The sequence below is a fragment of the Euleptes europaea genome, chromosome 13, assembly GCF_029931775.1.
Source record: "Euleptes europaea isolate rEulEur1 chromosome 13, rEulEur1.hap1, whole genome shotgun sequence".
NCBI lineage: Eukaryota > Metazoa > Chordata > Lepidosauria > Squamata > Sphaerodactylidae > Euleptes > Euleptes europaea.
Window position 1 is genome coordinate 35,513,437 of NC_079324.1, and position 20,133 is coordinate 35,533,569.

At 43.5% G+C, this 20,133-nt stretch overlaps 1 protein-coding gene across 1 annotated transcript; it reads right to left on the reverse strand.

Annotated features, from left to right (window-relative positions):
- Window positions 1-5,398: 5,398 nt before the first annotated feature.
- Window positions 5,399-17,086, reverse strand: VGLL1 (vestigial like family member 1). Its single transcript, XM_056859942.1, has 4 exons — window positions 16,894-17,086; window positions 11,733-11,962; window positions 8,652-9,065; window positions 5,399-5,489 (listed from the first exon to the last, which is right to left on the reverse strand). Exons 2-4 carry the CDS (start codon window positions 11,950-11,952, stop codon window positions 5,449-5,451), a joined length of 675 nt encoding a protein of 224 aa, XP_056715920.1. The 5' UTR covers window positions 11,953-11,962; window positions 16,894-17,086; the 3' UTR covers window positions 5,399-5,448.
- Window positions 17,087-20,133: the final 3,047 nt, after the last annotated feature.

Sequence of the window (20,133 nt, forward strand, 5' to 3'; positions counted from 1 at the left end):
GATGGGTCAGATAATTGTCTGTTATTTTCAAGGTCATGTGCAAATTTATTGAGCACAACTAACCCCCCACCTTTATCAGCCTGTCTAAAAATGATGCAGTCATCCTCAGAAATATTGCGAAGAATTTGATGTCAGAAAAATTGTTATAGTTTTGCATTCTGTTTGCTTTCCTTTTTTCCAGCTTGTCAATATCTTTAAGCACTAAAGATTGGAAGGTAAGTACTTGATGGCTGGGATTTTGGGGAGAAAAAGTAGATTTTAGTTTAAAAGGCGTCTGTACAGCTTCTGAGTTTTGGAAAAATTCCTTTAGCTTGATGTTTCTAAAGAATTTAAAGAGGTCTACACAAGTTTGAAACCTGGAATAGGTGGGAGTGAGAACATAACCAACACCCAAATTTAAGACATGCAATTCCTCTTCTGTAAAGGCACGACTGGACACATGTTCAAGACAAAAACTGTGGGTCCATAAAAGAAAAATTGGGAGATACACGTACCTCTTAAGGAACACGTGAATTGCCTTGCTGGTCCAGAATCCATCCAGCCCAACCCTTTGTGCCTAGCAGCAAGCAGGGTGTGAAGACAGGAGCTTCTCCTATCAATCATCTCCAGCATTTGGCATTCAGAGGTACTACTATCTCTGTACATGGAGATAATAGCCCTTACTTAACCATACCCTTCCATTAATGTCTCTACAATTTCCCCAAAGGTCATCATAACCACATTTTGAGGCCAGCAAATCCCGTACGTTATTTCTAGATTGAATCATTCTATATTCTCTTTTGTCAATTCTGAATTTACTCTGAGTCAGCTTTGTCAGATGATCCTGAGCTTTAGCATTATGAGAGAGGGATAAATTTTTCTCTGTTGTGGCAGCAGATAAATATCTGATGTCTTCTCTCTCCCCCATTTTTGCTTTTAAGCTTAAGATGACCCATATGCTTTATTTTTCAAACTACCTTGCTCTCTTCATTTACCCATCCTGTCTCATTGTTACCTTTGTCCCTATCTCCTGCCCTATCACACATTCTCTGATCTTCCTCCACCCTTGACTACACTGCCTAATGCAGGGGTCCCCAACCATGTTGAGACACTTTTGGAATGTTGAGAAACAGCAGTGGGTATGACCACAAAACGGCTGTGGTGGAGGCAGAGCCTATTACAAATGGCTACCATGAAGAATGGGGTTAGGCTTTCCAACAGACCGAAAGAAAAACGCCCTGACCCTTTAACGTGTGGAAATGGGCAGCAGAATCTTTGATGGTTCTCAGGGTTTGCCAGACTATATCTCCTTTACATTGGTATAAACAAACAAACAAAAACCTCTATACATTGGGTAACCACTGAAGAAATATAATTGGTGCAGGAGATGCAGTATTCAAGCACAGCGAAACCCAAACCCACTGTGGAGTCACTGAATGAACTGGCACTAGGGTCTTTTTAATCCCTTGCGGCCCCAGCCCTATGGGGGGATGGAACAGGGGTGGAAGAGGGGGGGGGCCACGGCCACCCAGGGGCCACCCCTCCCTAGTGACGGAAAGGAGTGTTCTTACCAAGAATGACTAGTACTCGATAGCTGGTGTAAACAGGCCACAACTTTATTGATTACAGCGTTAGGCATTGGCAAGCATGGAGGGTGGGATCCAGGGATCAGCTGACCCATCTGTCAGCTGATCACACCCTGCGCCCAACCCGCCTGCTGGGCGCAGCCTGAGATGGCAGTATGCTGGGACCCATGTGGGCGGCAGCCAACCGTGTGGTCCACTGCCACTTGGGAGGAGGCCAAACCACAGCCCCCCAAGACAGGCTTAACCATTCCTGGCCTCCCCCCAAAACCCCTTATTGGGGTCCCCAGAATGGGAAGCGGGGCACGCAGGCCATCTTTCCCCCAAACTGGATCCGGCCCCATGCCCAAACCGCCACAAGAGGCGACCGGAGATGCCTGCCCACCTCACGGGCGTCTCCCGCCAACGCCTAATGCTGCAACCACCAGCTGAACCGTAGCCATATGTCCCGCAGCCGTGATCCGCTGAGACCGGTCCAAGCGCCGGGTCACGGCTCCTCTTGAGGCAGGCCTCGTTGCACTGCATCCGGCCCACCGCCTGGCAGGGCATGGTACCCCGCTGGCCTTCTGCCTCGGCCTGTCTGACAGCCAGCGCCGTCCCAGGCAGCCACAAGCTCAGGAGCAAAGAACAGTCATCTTTAGGAATCCATTGATGCAATTGGTGCAAGATTTTCCAACTGAAACACAACATCAAGTAAACAGGTTTTGGAGAACCTAGCCTTTTCTGGTATGTGAACTGTATGTGAGCACAAGGGAAATACACATTTGGGTTGTAACAACACAGCGCACGGGGGATGGGGGTGGAATCTAGTCAATCTACTGGTACATTTGAGACATGGGAATTCACAAAAATAAATAAATCTCTTCCATGCTCATCAAATATTTCAGAAAAAAAGAATTACAGGAAGTAATGGATGTTGCCACTTGAGACATAATTATAAAGTATTTGTTGCTGATAATTCAAAGATGTCTCATCAAAATCTGTGGTGTCTGCCTAATAATTTTATTCTTTGTCCTTCAGTCTTATAAAGAAAAATCAGAAGTACTTGTAAGAAACGCTAATGCAACCCAGAGAATTAATAGTAAATAATCATATTGCTTTGATATTACTGTAAATCGTTGTTTTACAGAATGTCTATAGATTCTTGTTGCTTTAACTAGTAGATATGTTCTTGCAGTTTATGGCTTTTATGGGAAGCTAATTCCCTACCTTCTCTCTGAAAATTAACCCTTCTGCCCTATAAAGATTTGCTGAATTGCAGTTACTCTGAAATGATCTTGGAGCAAAATATAGGTTAAGCAGCTTGTGGTTAAACTAGCCAGGGCTCAGAAGTTTCTTCTTGGGGGTCTCTCTATATAGCCTGCCTGGGAAGTAATAGTTTTATTAACTGATTTGATGAATTCAACAAATAACTGTTGGCTAAGCAACACACAAAATGGGATCTGGAGATGGACTAAGAAGTCACAGTGAAGCTAGCTAGGATTGCAAGGCTTACTTAAACCAGAACAAGAGTCTAGTAGCAACGTAAAGACTAACAAAATTTCTGGCAGGGTATGAGCTTTCATGAGCCACAGCTCACTTCTCTAGATAAAAGCTCATATACCGTCACGTTAGACATTTTATTAGTCTTGAAGGTGCTGCTAGACTCTAGCTCTTTTCTATTGCTACAGACAGACTAACATGTCTACCCAACATGATCTTAAACCAGAACCTCTGTCTGCCCTCCTTCTAGTTACCAGTTTGAGATGTGCATGTGCTCCTGTTCCAGGAGTTAGAGATTAAACTTCCAGTTTTGAAACTATTCAAGGGTATCACTTGCATTTGGGGTGGTGGGAAGGATAATGTGAAGAAAATCAGTCCTTGATTGACACTGCTAAGGAACCCATGAATACAGTCAGCATCCCTTTGGAAAACCCAATGATGCCGTTCTACTCGCAGGTCGCAAGGCGGGGGTGCTTTCTGTTGATTTTTTCACCTTTTTGTGGTAGCTTGGGATATTTAAAGACTGTCTGATCACAACACAGGTCTGTCTGGAACAAACTTATTCTAGGAAAGTAGCATGGGGGAAAAACCTGCCTTGTGGACATGCAAAAATTAAGCAGTGCCACTATCCAGACATTTGAGGGCTAGCAAGTCAGTGAATACATGCACATACATATACATGGTGCCATTTATTTAAGTGGTTACAAGTATATTAAGCACGGTACAAACATTTAAGGATAACAACAAAGCCTCACAGAAACAATTTGTAATATGAGGCATGCAACAGAAGCAGGGAAAGGGAAGAAGCAGCTGTGCAATAATTCAGGGATGCTTGTTTTAATTACAGATGTTTGCACATGTCAAAAGCAAGGACTGGTGGCATACCTGGGGAGCCTGGCATAATTTTGGGCACACCTGCCAAGCCATTGGCCATTACAATTTTTGATAAAGGCTATCCTGCCTCAGAGAGAAGAATGCAAATGTAACTTTGGGATCCTCTCCCAACTCTGATGGTAGGGGTCATTTAGGATCCAAATAACTGACATTATCAGAAAAGAGCAGGCTATACAGCAGTACGAGACAGTCATTTTCAAAAGGAATTGAACCGATAGAAAAACAACTGCAACACCAGATGGTAACCGCTTGATAGAATGCAATATTTTGTCTTCACTCGTGAAAGAAAAGCACATGGTGCCCAGGGGAGCTGAGTCACCACCAGCAAGTACAGGATCACCTCAATGTCCCAAAGAGGCAAGTATTGTTTTTCCCTTAAGGGGGGACCTCCAAGAAGTGCTATTTTCTGCTCATGCTGGTTGTTGATGTGGAAAAGCCAAGGAATCATCTCTTCCTCGCTCCTAGCAAAGCAGAAATGTGCGATCTTGATGGTGGTACTAAAAAGACCAGAACAAAAAACAACTCCAGTTTCTGAAACCAGAAAATCTAAATTCTTATGCAAACTATTTGACTTTACCGGCATATGCCTGTTTTCCGATATGTTCCAGTTGCACTGCTTGCCTCGAGAGAAGATCTCGCAAATACCTTGCCAATGTTTGTCTTTTCTTTTACAAACAGTTTAGCGCCAGGCTCCTTCTTTGGGGTTGGGAGTGGGGGGAGAGGCACAAGGATTTCATAACCAACTGAGTTGAGAACATTCTTAAGGAAATCAGAAGCTGCAGTCCTGCAGGCACATGTTCAAGATCAGAAAAGCTTGTGCTGAACACCACAAGCAATGGCCCAACCATCCCTAAGGTGCAGTATTGTAACCATCAGGAATCCTCAGGGTGCGGGACCCCACCTCCCCTGTCCCCAGCTACATTGTCACCACCACTGCACCGGAAGAGGAGGCTGGCCTTTGTCCCCTCGGATACAAAGTAGGAAACGTGCTACTTCCAGATAGTTTTAAGAAGAAGAAGAAGAGTTTTTATATGCCAACTTTCTCTACCACTTAAGCGAGACTCAAACCCGCTCACAATCACCTTTCCTTCCCCTCCCCACAACAGACACCCTGTGAGGTAGTGGGGCTGAGAGAGCTCTTAATAGAACTGTAACTTGCCCAAGATCCCCCAGCTGGCTTCGTGGGTAGGAGTGGGGAAACAAATCCAGTTCACCAGATTAGCCTCCGCTACTCATGCGGAGGAGTGGGGGAATCAAACCTGGTTCTCCAGATCATGCATAGGGCATGCAACGAGAGTAACTAAGAAAGCGACCACAAGGAAGACAATACAATGTGTGTTATATGAGAATGTCAATGTCTGTGTAGACATGTCAAACACATATGAATTTGTGTAACTCGTGGGTGACTGAGGGGGAGGACAACTCAGATGTTCTTCAAGCTTCTCTTAATCACAGGTTTTTTGTTTAAAAAATCCACTGGGAAGAATTAATAGGCGAACATGTTCATTTTCTAAAAGTACAAATCTCTCCTCCCATCACTAGTCTGGATACCTGGAAGACACAAAAGATACCAAGGATGATATTAATAATGCTAGGGATCGAAGTAGAGAAACGACTACTGCAGACTTTAGATTTGAGGTGATGTGTGGCCACATATACCTGCTTTGTCCATTTGTTGGGGCACAACTACAAGTGGAATGAAACATAAGTACCAGTTCGCTTCCTGTTTACTAAAGCTTCCTTTCCTGGTTGCCTGGAGGCAATGCTTCCTGATCAGAAGTGACCAGACCAAGTGGTTGCTTAACATGGTTGCACTATAATGTTCTAATCCATGAATACAAAGCCCAAATAGATGAAAAGCAAGCATCACATGTAACTATATATGTGATTACAGACAAAACTCATGTTTAAAACAAAAAACACATAAACATTTTAGGTTTAAGTAAGGGTTCCTATAAGGAGATGTTGTTTTGTGAAAGAGCATAGTTGCAATACCCCTCTTGCTAAAGGGGACAGGATCACACAGTATTCTCAGGAGCCAATGACCACTTGGGAGAGGAGGAAGATCCTCCTCGATTCCTAATGCTCTGAGCCAAACCTGGGGAAAGACAAGGAGCTCCTGTACCTTTTAAGGGCACTGAGGCTTCAGTTACTATAAACAGGCCATAATTAACCCTTTGCAAAATGGGCAGGCTGCTCAGAATGTCTCTCAATAATCCACAAAAGAATCACAGTCCGAGGCACTCAGGAATATCTTCCTACCTGCCTGCTAGGAGTTTAAAGGGGTCGTTTCTACCAGGTACAAAATTGGTCCAAGGATAAAACCTCACATAAATCAAAGTTGAGAACCCAATCCAACTAAAACTAGTCATGGGGAAAAGCCCTAGACAGACATGTAACTAGGATAGAAATGAATGTATAGACTGGGGAGGGAAGAGCATAACGGGCTCAAGTCTGATGGGCCTGTGCTAGGGTTGCCAGGTCCCTCTTCGTCACCAGCAGGCGGTTTTTTGGGTGGAGCCTGAGGAGGGAGGGACTTCAATGCCATAGAGTCCAAGGGCCAAAGCGGCCATTTTCTCCAGGTGAACTGATCTCTATTGTCTGGAGATCAGTTGTAATAGCAGGCGATCTCCAGCCACCACCTGGGGGATTCAGTACAGGAGCGAAGTGTATACAAAGTGCAAAAAACTTTATTAGCTACCAAAATGACATAACAATACAGCTATACACACTATATACACTACTAAGCTGAAACACACAAGCTAAGACAAACAACGTGACTGTACAAGGTGGAAAAAAGTGTCAAAATGACACAGCTAATGTTCATAGAGTCTCTCTCAATTGTAGGAGAAGTGGTATCCAAAGGATTTTCAACGAGGTTCCCAATGAGGAGACGATCGTTTCGAGTTCACAAGGAACAAATCTTCATCAGTCCTTCAATGTCCTCTTATACATTAATTCATTCAAACATTCTCCCATAACGGGTAAGATTTTAAAAAATGCCAAATCATTATTATTTCCCACGAAGGGTAAGAGACATCACTTCCCACTTGGGGTAAGGATTATGGTGTAGCCATAATTCTCCCGTTATGGGATGAATATTTGGTGTAGCCATAATTCTCCCGTTATGGGATGAATATTTGAATGATGTCATGCCCATTCTGAATACAACTCACGGCATTCCCAGGGCTTTCCCCATTCTTGTGCCCCCATGCGGATGCAGCCAATGTGTCATCAATACCTTCCTATATTTGCAACATCCAGGTGATGCATTCAAAGAATATGAGTAGCCTCGCTCTCTCCAAGTTCTAATCAAAGTGTGGAGGGTCAGAAAATGACCTGCAGGCATATGCAATCCTCATTTCTATTCTGTTTGAATGTCAGCAGAGGGCATAAGCCACGGTGAAACCCATTATGCAAATATGCCTTAACTAACACAGCCCATTTTCTAGCCTAGTTTTAGCTGGATGGGGGCCAACAAGAGCTAAGAAGGTTGTGACAATGGAGATATGGAATGCTGGCCACAAGCAACCTTTTATAAACGATATGGAGATAAATAATATGGAGGCAGAATCATAGGAACCTAGCACAGGGCACAGCACCATCTGCTCTGGTTGGCAGCAGCTCTCCAGGGTTTCAAAGCAAAGAAAGGTCTCTCCCAGCACTTGACATCTGAGAGCCTTTAAATGGAGCTACCGAGGACTGAACATGGGACTTTCTGCACTCAAAGCACGCACTCTCCCATTGAGTTCTGGCCCCTAAAAAGAAATGCTTGTTTGGAAGCGCCTCCCAATCATTCCAGTTTTTGTGGATATCGTGATTGGGCAAGGATACAAGGTATGAACAGGGTTAAATGGAAGGATATTCTGCACCAAGGTAACCTGAATTCTGCAACCAGAAAAAACCAAGGGTTGGATGGGGGAAATTTTTGCTGGTTGCTTCCCTTCTGCAGCAACTTTCCAATTCCCCCTTTATGCTGTTCTTGGGGAGTCCTCCATCCACCCCCACCTGAGAAGCATTTCAGAGGCATTTCAGGATGCAGCAGGAGAGGGGAGGTGGCAGGGAAGTGAAGCTTCCATGTGAAGATCCAACACAAGTTCAGCAACCTTATTCACATTTTGTAAAATATGCACATTACTCTATATCGTGCTTTTTGTAATTTTTACTAGTCTGCCAAATTCTACTAATCACAAGGAGGCCAGAAGCTAAGCTGGATAAGATCCACACATCATCAGATATTCTATGATTATAATAATTCGCCTCCTGTTTTTGGTACACAGTTGAAACCTCATCTGCACATCATTGGATACTGCACTGTTGTAATTATTAACTGGAGAGAATAGTTGCAACAGCACAACACCCAACAATGTGAAGATCCTGTTCAGGGTAATGAACCCCCATTCTTTGACCACTAAAAATCTATCGAGCAAGTTCTATGGTTTCTGAAATCTCATGAGGCGTTTACCCACATCTTTCCAAATATATCTTCCCAATCACAGTGACCAAGAAACTCCTCAGTTTTAGGAAATCCTTAAATCCTTACCCACATAAACAATTTCACAATCCTCTTCCCCCTAAACTTTAATTTCCAAGCTGCTCTAAACCAGTATATTCGCTTTAAAAACATATTCTTCTTTCCAGGAAAAGAAAGATTTTTTGGTGTGGGAATATGTAAAGAAAGAAGTGGTCAGAAGCAGGTTAATATTTACTTACCTCCCCCAGAAGTTAAACTGTGGCTCATGTTTTGTAACCTTGCAGAGCCAGAAAGACAAGCTGTGCTGGAATCCGAAGACTCTTGCACAGACGGTGGACACCTTTCCTGTTGCAAAAGACCTAGCAAAGAGCCATATTTCCCATCCGATGTGGATCCATGTGCCATGTGCAGGTCAGGCACAGAGGAAGAGTATTCCGAAGGAGCAGTCAAATTGGGATGGCTCATGGAAGGCAAATGCCATAGATCTGAACCCGGGGGAGGAATGCCCTGTAGAACGGAGGGCTGGAAGGGATCTGTAGCCACAGGAGCTGCCGCATGTAGGTCAGAGCTGGAGAGGTTTAAAGGAGGGGATGTTTGGTACGGTCTAGCCCAGGGAGGCGAGAAATTCCATTGATGGGGAGTCAAGTGGCTGTCTGGTTAAAAAAAAGAAAAATACAGATTCTGATGAATGTGCTTCAGAATTCATGAGAAGTGACAAAGGCACCCAATGGGCTTCTGTTTTCTCTTTTCATTTTGTTACACATGGACACATGAAGCTGCTTTATACTGAATCAGATCCCTGGTCCATCAAAGTCAGTATTGTCTACTCAGACCGGCAGCGGCTCTCCAGGGACTCAGGTAGAGGTCTTTCGCATCACCTGCTTGCCTAGTCCCTTTAACTGGAGATGCCGGGGATTGAACCTGGGACCTTCTTCATGCCAAGCAGATGCTCTACCACTGAGACACAGCCCCTCCCTAATTACACCCTGCCTCTCTACCACCATGAATTTCAAGGTGGCATACATAGGTGGTTTGCCCAAGGTTTCCCAACCAAGCACAGACCAAACCCAGAGTTGCTTGGCTTCAGCAAGGGTGAGGCATTGTGCGCGTCCTCCAACCATTCCCTTTCAATCCCTCTATCCATATTTGTCCTGCCTTTCCTCCAGGGAGATCAGAGCAGTATCCATGGTCCTGCCCTCATTTTGTTTAGTGCCACAATAGACCTGTGAGGAGGTTATGCTGAGAGCAATACCTAAAGAGCCCAGGGCCCTGAGGCCAAGACCCAGGCAGGCTCCAGCTTAGATTAAAAATCCAAGAGAGCGAGAAGCATGTGTTAAAATGCCACCCCAGAATGACGCAATGGAAATGAAGCAAGCCCCTCTGTCCCTGGGCTTGTCTTATGACTCCATGAGATCATCCCAGTTCTAAAGAGCAGCACCTTCTAACGAAATCACCCTATACTTAAGCATACCTTCCATCAGATAGAAGAATCTAGCCATCTTCCTGAGTTAATCACAAAAGATAGGCTAATTTTGATGGTCCTAAGCCCCCAGAGTAGGTCCCCCAAAATGGAAGGATAAATGGGATAAATATTTCCCATTCCAGTCACCATTTTAGGTTAGGGTCTTCCTCCAAACTTGCCTCCAGCATCATGAGAATATGCTTGCACTTCAGAAGAGGCAGGAGAGAGCTGTTTTGCTCTCCCTCCTTCTCCCCCATGTCTTCTTTCTCACCCAACAGCCAGCTAACCTGACCCTGGACTATCTGTGGAATGCCCCTCAACGGCTCCTATCCTTCCCCTCCAACTTTGTTGCTGCCCCTATCCTGGACCTGCCCCTGCTTTGGCCAAATGCCTCAAATTATTCCATGCCATTCCCGGTCTTACCTGCTCAGCACTCTGCTTCCCTTGCTTGGAAAACCTTGCTGGCTAAGGACTCTCTCTCTCTCTCTCTTGTTCATCTCCCCACCCACCCCACCCTCAGCTAATCATCCTTCTCGTCCACTTTGGAAACATGGACACAAAACTACCCTTTCCCCTGGATGGGTTCCCCTTGGACTAGCCACAGGTGGCACATACATATTATATATTATGTAATTACTGTTAAGAGCAGAAATTGTTTCATTTACATTTGCCAAGTTATTTTTACTATTGCTCACCCCAGAAATGGCCTTCCTTTCTTGCCTTTTTTTCTGCTCACTTTATAGTCAATAAAGTCAGCCTGGTTAAGCAGAAGTCCCTCCTTTCTTTTCCTGGGAATATCATCCCAGCTGTTATCCATGTATACATGAAGCTATCTTACACTGAATCAGACCCTTGGTCCATCAAAGTCAGTATTGTCTACTCAGACCGGCAGAGGCTCTCCAGGGTCTCAGGCAGAGGTCTTTCCCATCACCTTCTTGCCTAGTCCCTTTGACTGGAGATGCCGGGGATTGAACCTGGAACCTTCTGCATGCCAAATAGATGCTCTATCACTGAGCCACAACCCTCCGCTTGGGATTCTGAAACCCAGGTCTGGGTCATGTAGGGATAGTTACATGGGTAACCTTGGGTCTGTGAGTAACAAGAGCACAACTAAACCAAAGTCACCAAGTGAACGTGGGGATCTGAACATGGGCCTCCCCAATGCTAGTCCAGGCAATATGTCACACTGACTCTCAAACTTGGAAGCTAACCAATGAAGAAGAAGAGCTGGTTTTTATACCCTGTTTTTCTCTACCTTTAAGGAGTCTCAAAGCAGCTTACAATCACCTTCCCTTCCCCTCCCCACAACAGACATCTTGTGAGGTAGGTGGGACTGATAGAGTTCTGGGAAAACTGTGACTATCCCAAGGTCACCCAGCAGGCTTCATGTGGAGTGGGGAAACAAACCCGGTTCACCAGATTAGCATGCGCTGCTCTTAACCACTACACACTACACTGGCTCTAGCCATTATTCTTATTCAATACACTTTGTCCTAGGATAACTTCCTCTACTGGCAGGACTCTAATTTTGCTCTGTATCAAGTGGGGCAGAGAGGACAAGCGGAGCAATGGAGTAAGATTTGAGTTGCTAGACTGTCTGCTTACTCTACAGTGTGCAAAACGTACTCCGCACAAACCCAGAAGCACACCATCCCAGGCTTAGCAATACCATTGAAAATAGTGCTGAAGTCTGAACCATAACTCAGATTAAGCCCAGTTCCTTATGTTGTCGGCAACTTCTGCTCTGCCACACTACCATTGTGCCTGCAGAAACTACCAGTCCACTGTGTTAAATGATTCCACAGTCCCTGCAGTATGTAACATGGCAACTACATCTGACGAAGGAAAAGAGACTCACCATTTTTGAGGATCACATCCTCACTCTTGTTCTTCCTACTCAAATCCTGTGGGTTTTTAGCAGCACTCAAAGCTCTGGAGAAATGTTCATCTACCACACTGTTAATGTCTCCTTGGAAGTAAGTAAATACCACATATTGGGCGCCCCATTCTGTTTTCACCGGCTGTTTGCTTTTGCTCAGTTTTGAGGAGTTTTTCTTTTCTTCCATGTCTGGGAACATTTATCTGTGCCTAAAAATGAATATAGAAACAGTATAACAAAAGCAGATTGGTTTGTCAGTTTAAAATGGGGAAACTGAATCTTATTTTTACCTTATATGGTATGCTGGATACACAAGTCTAAAATATATTTTTCCCAATATTTTTATACCCCATGTTACCATTCTAGCAAATGTCTAAAGCAACTAACCAAAGTAGATATGAATAGAAAAAAACTTCAGTCAACTAAATCTCAAAAAAGTTTGAAACCACAATCAAAAATATCAAAACAACAATTAAAAGAGCTGCAATAAAGAACAGAAAATATTTAGCAACTGAGAGCTAAAACCAAAGAAAACAATAATAAAATGTAATAAAACAGCAGCAATCTAATAGCATTTGGCCCTAAATAGATGGCAGAAGCAACAAATCAAGCCACTTACAGAAAAATCTCTAGATTCTCAGGAATACCCCCGGTATGCAGAACAAATGACTTTGCAAATTAAAGACCCCCCAATACAATATGAACAGAGTATGCTCCATGATCACAGAATGCTGACAATGGCTGTGAGCCAGTTAAAGGAACAAATGGGAAGCGGTCAGCCTGCTCCAGCCATTGACAGCTTAAGAATTCCCAGAGGTAGGGTTCCCAGGTGAGGCCTGGTGTTCTCCCAGAATTTCAACTGCTTTCCAGGCTACAGAGATCAGTTTCCCTGGAGGAAACGGAAGCTCTGGAAGGCAGAGTCTACACCTCACATCCCTGCAGAACCCCTTCCCCTCCTGAAACTCTGCCCGCCTAGACACTGCCCCCAAATCTCCAGGAATTTCCCAAACCAGAACTGGCAACCCTTCCTGAGGCTAGAGTAGGGTTGCCAATCTCCAGGTACTAGGTGGAGATCTCCTGCCATTACAACTGATCTCCAGCCGATAGAGATCAGTTCACCTGGAGAAAAATGGCAGCTCTGGCAATTGGACTCTATGGCATTGAAGTCCCTCCCCTCCCCAAACCCCGCCCTCCTCAGGCTCCACCCCAAAAACCTCCTGCCGGTGGCAAAGAGGGACCTGGCAACCCTAGGCTAGAAGCTAGATACTCAGGGTTGGGTGAATGTGATTCCCAAATTGTTCCCTCCCCCACAGGTGTGTGATTCCTTCATGGGTCCCTAGTCTGACAATGTCTAAAGTTTAACATGGAATGGCAGATAAAAGATGAGTTTTCAAATGACTAGAACAGGATCGGCCGAAGAAGTGGACCATAAAGAAGAGGACAGGGAAATATCCGGACAAAGGGAGCACTGGGAGCAGTTCACAAGCTGGCAGCATGGCGGGGTTAAATGGGAGGAGCTGAGAAAAGCAGAAAGCAGGCAGGTGAGCTTTGATTAATATTTACAGGATTTACATATTGCTACATAGCTCTGATTTCATAGCAGTTTGCAACATACGAAGAATTAAAAACATAAAACCATCATAAAAGACAACACAAAATTAGCAGTGTGTGCGCACGTGCGCACAGGCACAGACCAGCAGCAAAATTGCCTAGATCTCATCAGTGCACATCATAAATACTCAGCAGTAAAAACCTCAGTCTTAAACGGCCTCCAGAAAGGACCAAACAAAGGTGACTGGCGATCATCAGGGACAGGCGTGGAGGAAGCGTTCCACAACACTGGGGCAGCTTTTGAAAAGTCCCCGTGCTGATGGTGGATAAGAACCTGGCCTGCATCCAACAGCAGGATTTTATTGGCAGATCTTCAAGAGCAGGGTTAATCAAGGAACAGATGCCCCTTCAGATATGCCCAGTTTTATTTCGAATGTTTCTCAGCTTTCCACTGGCAAGAAAACCACCAGAGCTAGGGTTGCCAACCGCCAGGAACTAGCTGGAGATCTCCAGCTATTACAACTGATCTCCAGCCAGATCTCCAGTTCACCTGGAGAAAATGGCCGCTTTGGCAATTGTATATGGCATTAAAGTCCCTCCCTGCCCTCCCCTCCCTCCCCAAACCCTGCCCTCCTCAGGCCTGGCCCAAAAACCTCCAGTCGGTGGCAAAGAGGGACCTGACAACCCTAACCAGAGCAGAGGCCATCTTAACGCATGGACACGCTGGGCAGTTGCCTGGGGTCCCCACAAGCATAGGGGCCCCATGCTAATCTATGTATGTTGTGACTTGCTGTCAATGAATAAATAAATACTATACTAAACTATAAATATTTGTTATTGGAAAATGCATATTTAGCATATGTTTTACTAAAGATAATGAACAATATTAATGTTAATTTGGGTTTGGATTAAGAATAAATACTGAAGTATATGGAGATGGATATTCCATGTAAACCCAAGATATTCCTGTTAAATCTGGTACCTAACCTAACTAAAGACCAACTTTGTATGGGATTGCATATGATAACTGCTGCTAGAACAACCTTTGCCAGTCATTGGAAGCAAAAATCAATTCCAAAGATAGAGGAATGGCTGGTTAAAGTTAAAGAAAATTATGTTTTAATTAAGCTAACAGCATATCAGAAAAATAGAGATACAATAAGTTTAGATGAGTTATGGTCACAAACTATAAATAAAATAGAGAGTTTTATAAATAAGGGTGAGAAAGGGGAATGCATTTTGCTCAGTCAGGACAAAACGATGAATATGAAGACAAAGAAATAAGCTGTAACATAGGAATCCTGTTGTTATCGTGTATATAGATATACTGTATTTTAAATCATGAAGATTGTCTTTTCTGCTTCTTTCAGTTGCTGTTATTGTTTATTGTTATTGCTATTATCCAATAAATTTTAATAAAAAAAAATACTGAAGTATAATGTAAGAAAGGACTTGTTCATTATGGAAGCATCAATAAATATATATTTAATTTTATCGACCATTTACGTTTTTATTCCTGTGAGTGGTTGTGTAGGTAGGGACCCCTGTGCGCTGCTTTGCCCCGGGGGCCTATAATGCTATTAAGACGGCCCTAGAGGAGGCTGCCCCAAACTGAATGTTGCCTGGGGTTCACATATGCCAGCCCACCAAGGACACCTTAGTTTTGCTGCCTGTATATGTGTGTATTTGTAAGAATTTTTTTAAAATACACCGCCCAACTCTGCCCCTTCCAAGAATCTGTAAACTCTCCAAGGCTTGAGCAAGCCAACTTTTCCCGTCACTGGTTCTCAACTGCTTTCAACAGCCAGTCCTCTTCAGACAGTTTGGTTGAGTGATGGAGTTCGAATTACCGGTAGTCTGGTGACTAATTTACAAAAGCTGTATTTTTCTGCGTACCTTAGAAATCCTTTTAGTATGTAGAAAACCTTACCTTGTCAGAGGGTGGTGAGGCTTAGCTGCTTTCGTAATTGGCATGAGCCACTCACTTACTATCCGAGATGCTCATGACATTAAAAGCCCTGGGTTGATAAGGTGCCTTGAAATGTCCCTGTCATCACAGACTTTTCACAAAGAAAGCTGCCCAGTATCGAAGCAGACCACTGACCCATCTAAACCTGCCTCAATGCTGACGAGCAGCTGCTCTCTGAAGTCTCAGGTACCGAAGGGTCTTTTCAAACACCTTCTACCTATCATTTACCGGGAGTGCTGAAGGTCTGAATGCGCGTGGAAAACATATGTCCTTTCACTGAGCCACAGCCCTTCCATTAAAGCATACTGTTTTTTAGATTAACCGATCTGATCAACAGCCTGCTTGAACATCGTTTGGGATTAGACTATCTTCTATATATGAGGTCTTCAACATGCTGCTCACTGGCTGCTGAAAGTAGCCTGTATGACACATGAAGCTGCCTTATACTGAATCAGACCCTCAGTCCATCAAAGTCAGTATTGTCTACTCAGACGGGCAGCGGCTCTCCAGGGTCTTCACATCACCTACTTGCCTAGTCTCTTTAACTGGAGATGCTGGGGATCGAACCGGGGACCTTCTGCACACCAAGCAGATGTTCTATCACGAAGCCATGACTCCCCTGTGTATTGGTTGCTTGCCCTGGGGTGCCACCTAGAACAGTAGCTCTCAACTTCTTCTGTCTCACTTCCCACCAACCACTCTGTAAAAAAACCTGGGTCCCACCATGACAGAAATTAAAAAACCCAATTTTTCCAAGAAAGACATGTTTATTTTTTCCATCCATTCACAGCCACTTTATGGCAACCCCATAGTTTTCGAGGCGAGAGACATGCAGAAGGGGTTTGCCATTGTCTGCCTCTGCATAGTGACCCTGGACTTCCTTGGTGGTCTCTAAATAGGGCTGACCCAGTTTAGCTTCCAAGATCTGATGAGATCGGGCTAGTTTGGGCAATCCAGGTCAGGGCATGTTTATAGGCACTTATATTTATCATTTACAGTAAGTTTTAAGGACAATAAAAATGTGCAGAAGCACAATGGATACACCCTGGCAGGGAGGGTCGGCAGGAAGCATCACTTCAAAGGCATTTGCTGGTAGGCAGGGTGAATGGAGGATTAAGAGAAATGCCAGGTGCCCAAGGCTATTACTAGCATGCCAAACAGACAAACATGAATAATCTGTGGCAGGTAGGGTTGGCGGGAGACAGCATGTCGCACTTGCAGGCAGACATGGGGATTGAGGGAGAATGAATTCTTACTAATGGGTATGAAAACCCTGCATCCTACCTAGGATACTTCTCTGTCCCACTGGTGGTACACATTTCTTATTAAGAACAACTGCCCTAGAAGACCCGCAACATGATCTACTCTGGGTTTTCTTTTCACGGGAATTTTCTCTGTGCAGTTTAGCTAATAGCTTAATTTCTGGTACTTTTCATCATCTATGTTCCATCCCTAGGACAGAACAAAACTTGTTAACATGCTTGGGTAGGGGGAAAGCAGCTCAGGTTGTTTTTTCGTTGCTCAGACGTCGTTCTTGTCTTTTACAAAAAGTCTACCAGCCCATTGTGTAAATGTAAGAGCAGTTATTGGAAGAGACAGAACACATCCGAGCCTGCTTACCTTAACGTCCTGCCTTTTGTTCTACAGCCCCGGAGAATCTCTCCAGCCCTGTGCAGCTCATACTGCAGCCTTCCAGGTCTTGGCCCTCACACCGATACCCAATTCTGCAACGATCCCCAGTGTGAAGCAAGGGCTGAGTGTGATCACATCACTGCTTTCTGTCCCTCCAGCTGCGATCGTACTAGGCGTAGCCTTTAGCCCTGCTACCAGGAATGTGCAAAATGCACTCTGACAAGTCAACCAGGTTTGGAGGTTTCAGGAATGAGGATGCTTTTTTTTTTTTAAGACAGCTTTTGGCAACAGTGAACACACAAGTGAAGCGACTACTGTCTATATCTGAAACTAGTTCCCAGCCTCATCAGGTGTACAGGACCAGGGCCAAAAATGCAATTTTCCTCTGCAGAATTATTCTGTGCAAGTTTTCTGTGATAAGGGTAGCCATTTCTAAGCCTAGAAGCCGCTATAAAATCTTCATACAGCTGACAAGAGTCTTGTCTTCTTTTCCTGGAGTGCCTGGCTTGTCTTGGCAGCAGCAGCATTGTCAGTTTCATTTATATCCAAACTTGCAGTTTCTGGGGACTGCATAACTTGAGTTCTTGCAGCCATACACAAATTTCTTAACTCCACGTCACAAGGACTGGTCCAACTTTGGCCTTTTCCCCAGAAGCCCTCTTACCTTCTCCAACAGCGCCCACAGAAGAGAGTAACCCTCATGGTTCCTCTGTCATGGTTCCAAGTGGAATAAACACCCCGGATGTCCAGCAAAGGATTATGACTACAGTCATGCCAGGAAGCAGTTTAGCTTAGGCTATGCTCCTGGCTCTGGGAGATGACCACACCAGGAAAAGGTAGCGCCGCTGTAATCCAAGAATATTACAACCCCAACAAGATAAGTTATGTTTGAGTCCAGGGCTGACCTGTCCCTCACAAATTTTATGTAGGAATTCACTTCAGTGTCAACCCTCACCCCCAGAGCCTATTGCTACCTCTCTGCAAAAAGAATACAGGGTTCCTCAAAGAGAAACTACCAGCTACCACAAATTGGTGAATAAACCATTTATCCTGGGGCATTTGAATGGAAAACATTTATATCCATGTATAATAATTAGAAAATAAATTATCCCAAAAACAAAAGATCGGGATTAAAAGTATTTATTAGAATACTTGTTAATTCTATCTCAGCACAAATCTCTTCCTTCACAAACCTCTTCTGCTGGTCTATAAATTCAGCTTATTTTTGTTAGTCCCAGGAACTATACATTTTCTTTGTGTCCACCCCAGGCCTACCTTGAGGGCTTTTGATCAGATGTGCCCTGGGAGTTCAGCCTTCAGAAGGCAATTCCCATCTGGATGGAGACCACAGCTCATGAGGAAAGGCCTTTCCCCTAAACCCTTTCCTCAGCATGAGATGGCTCTGGGACCCGCTATTCGCCCCCTTGAGGCACTACACTTAAGTTTCTCCACCAGGGCAAACAGACTACCTGGAAATATTTCAGGTCAGGAGAAAAGCACACCATAGTCCTGATCAGCATTGAGCACCTGTGCAGCTGAAAATTGAGTTCTGAGCACAGAACTTGCAAAACACATCTGATCTAAAGTCCCTCCCATGGAGGATGAGAGGATAACGCAATGTACAGTTGGGCCTTGGGATAAAGCTCATTGGAAATGATAATCTTGCTTTGCTCCCCTTAATTTCACAAGAAATTATAAAAATTTGTTTATAACACAGCTAAAGAAGCTATGTTTTGTTTTATTAGCCAATAAATAAATTGGACTAATTTTGACCAAAGGTAAAAAATAAAAGAATTTTAGTACCGTTAAGACATTTATCCTTTCCTAAATGTTAGTATTTCTGGTTAACAATGAAATGCAAAACTACTCCCGAGCAAATGATTAACACCCCTGTAGCTTTCCAGATTAAAACAACTAAAAATGCTCAAGCTACAGAAATTTAAAATGACTTTGGATATTTTTTTTTACTTCTGGCATGGAAATACTGAACACCTCGGGTAGAAATGAACATGTTTCCTGCATCAGTTTTCTAAAAATCACAAGTGTAAAGCAGGACATTTAGTTCTAAAAGGAAATCACTACACTTTTGATAGCCTTTTATCTAACCTTATAGGCCAAAACTGAAATATTTTATTAAAGTAATTTGTCTTATACAGAGGACATGAAAAAAATGCAACTAATGATCAGTAGAGGTTTTTTTTTTTCCAGAATGGGACAACTGTTTAAGTTCCAGAAATATTTTATTTAAAATGAACTGTCACACTAGTAAAGTTAATAAAATCTAGCACAGCTAAACTTGCACAAAAATATTTCAGCTTAAATTCTCATCTGCTGTCATCTACATGTCCAAGGATGCAAAATAGTCTGAGAAGATCCTGTAAAGGCTTTTATATTCAATATTCATCACATTTTCCGCTTTGCCTTCACTGGGGACGTGTGTGCTATTTGGTCATCGGGGTGAACACAAAATATTATAAAATAATCCCCAAGTTTATATTCATCACTTTACACTCAAATTCTCAGTTTTCATTTATGCAGCCACAAGTTCCCATAATCAAGCAGTTCAAACTGATACAAATTTTTCAAAAATCTATTAACATAATTATGAATTTTTTTTAAAAAAACAGGTAAATTAAATGTTTTTACATTTATTGTAAAAAATAAAATAAAAGTGGCCTGTTTTTCACCCAAGCTGCATATCTAGGGCCTTCCTGTGGATACTTCTAAAGAAAAGGGACAGAGGTTGAGATATTCTATTTGAGATGTCTAATAAAGGGCTTTGGACAATAGTTTCAGATATGATATTTTGAAATTCTTGGACTACATAAACTTGCTTCGACTGAATGGCTAATATCTAGAAAATAGCACATTTCCCTATATTTAGACATCCGTGCAACCATGTTGGGAATCAGTCCGATTTTTAAGTTTCCTGTAGTCAGTCCACATATAAAAAGAACGGGCCTTATACATTATCACCCTTGACAAGTATCAGAAAGCTTGCTATGTTTGAACACAATAACACACACAAAAAAATCACGCTTCCAACACACAAAGCTCTCTGTGCATTTCCAGTATGAATTCATCAGTTTTTTTAAAAAAAAGATTAATCTTATATACATATATTGCCATCTGTCTTTGTAGCTTCCCTCAGACTAAACTCACAGCTGAGAAAATTAACAGGACTTGAACAACAATAACCTTTATATAGAGATCAACAGGCCTTCAATC

What these genes read in the sequence shown, in the direction of transcription:
- VGLL1 (XM_056859942.1), bottom strand. Translation starts at nt 11,952, where the DNA reads ATGTTCCCAGACATGGAAGAAAAGAAAAACTCCTCAAAACTGAGCAAA. An exon ending in GGATGTGATCCTCAAAAATG is followed by an intron (nt 9,066 to 11,732) that starts GTGAGTCTCTTT and finishes TTTTTTAACCAG; the next exon opens with ACAGCCACTTGACTCCCCAT. An exon ending in CAGTTTAACTTCTGGGGGAG is followed by an intron (nt 5,490 to 8,651) that starts GTAAGTAAATAT and finishes TGTGTCTTCCAG; the next exon opens with GTATCCAGACTAGTGATGGG.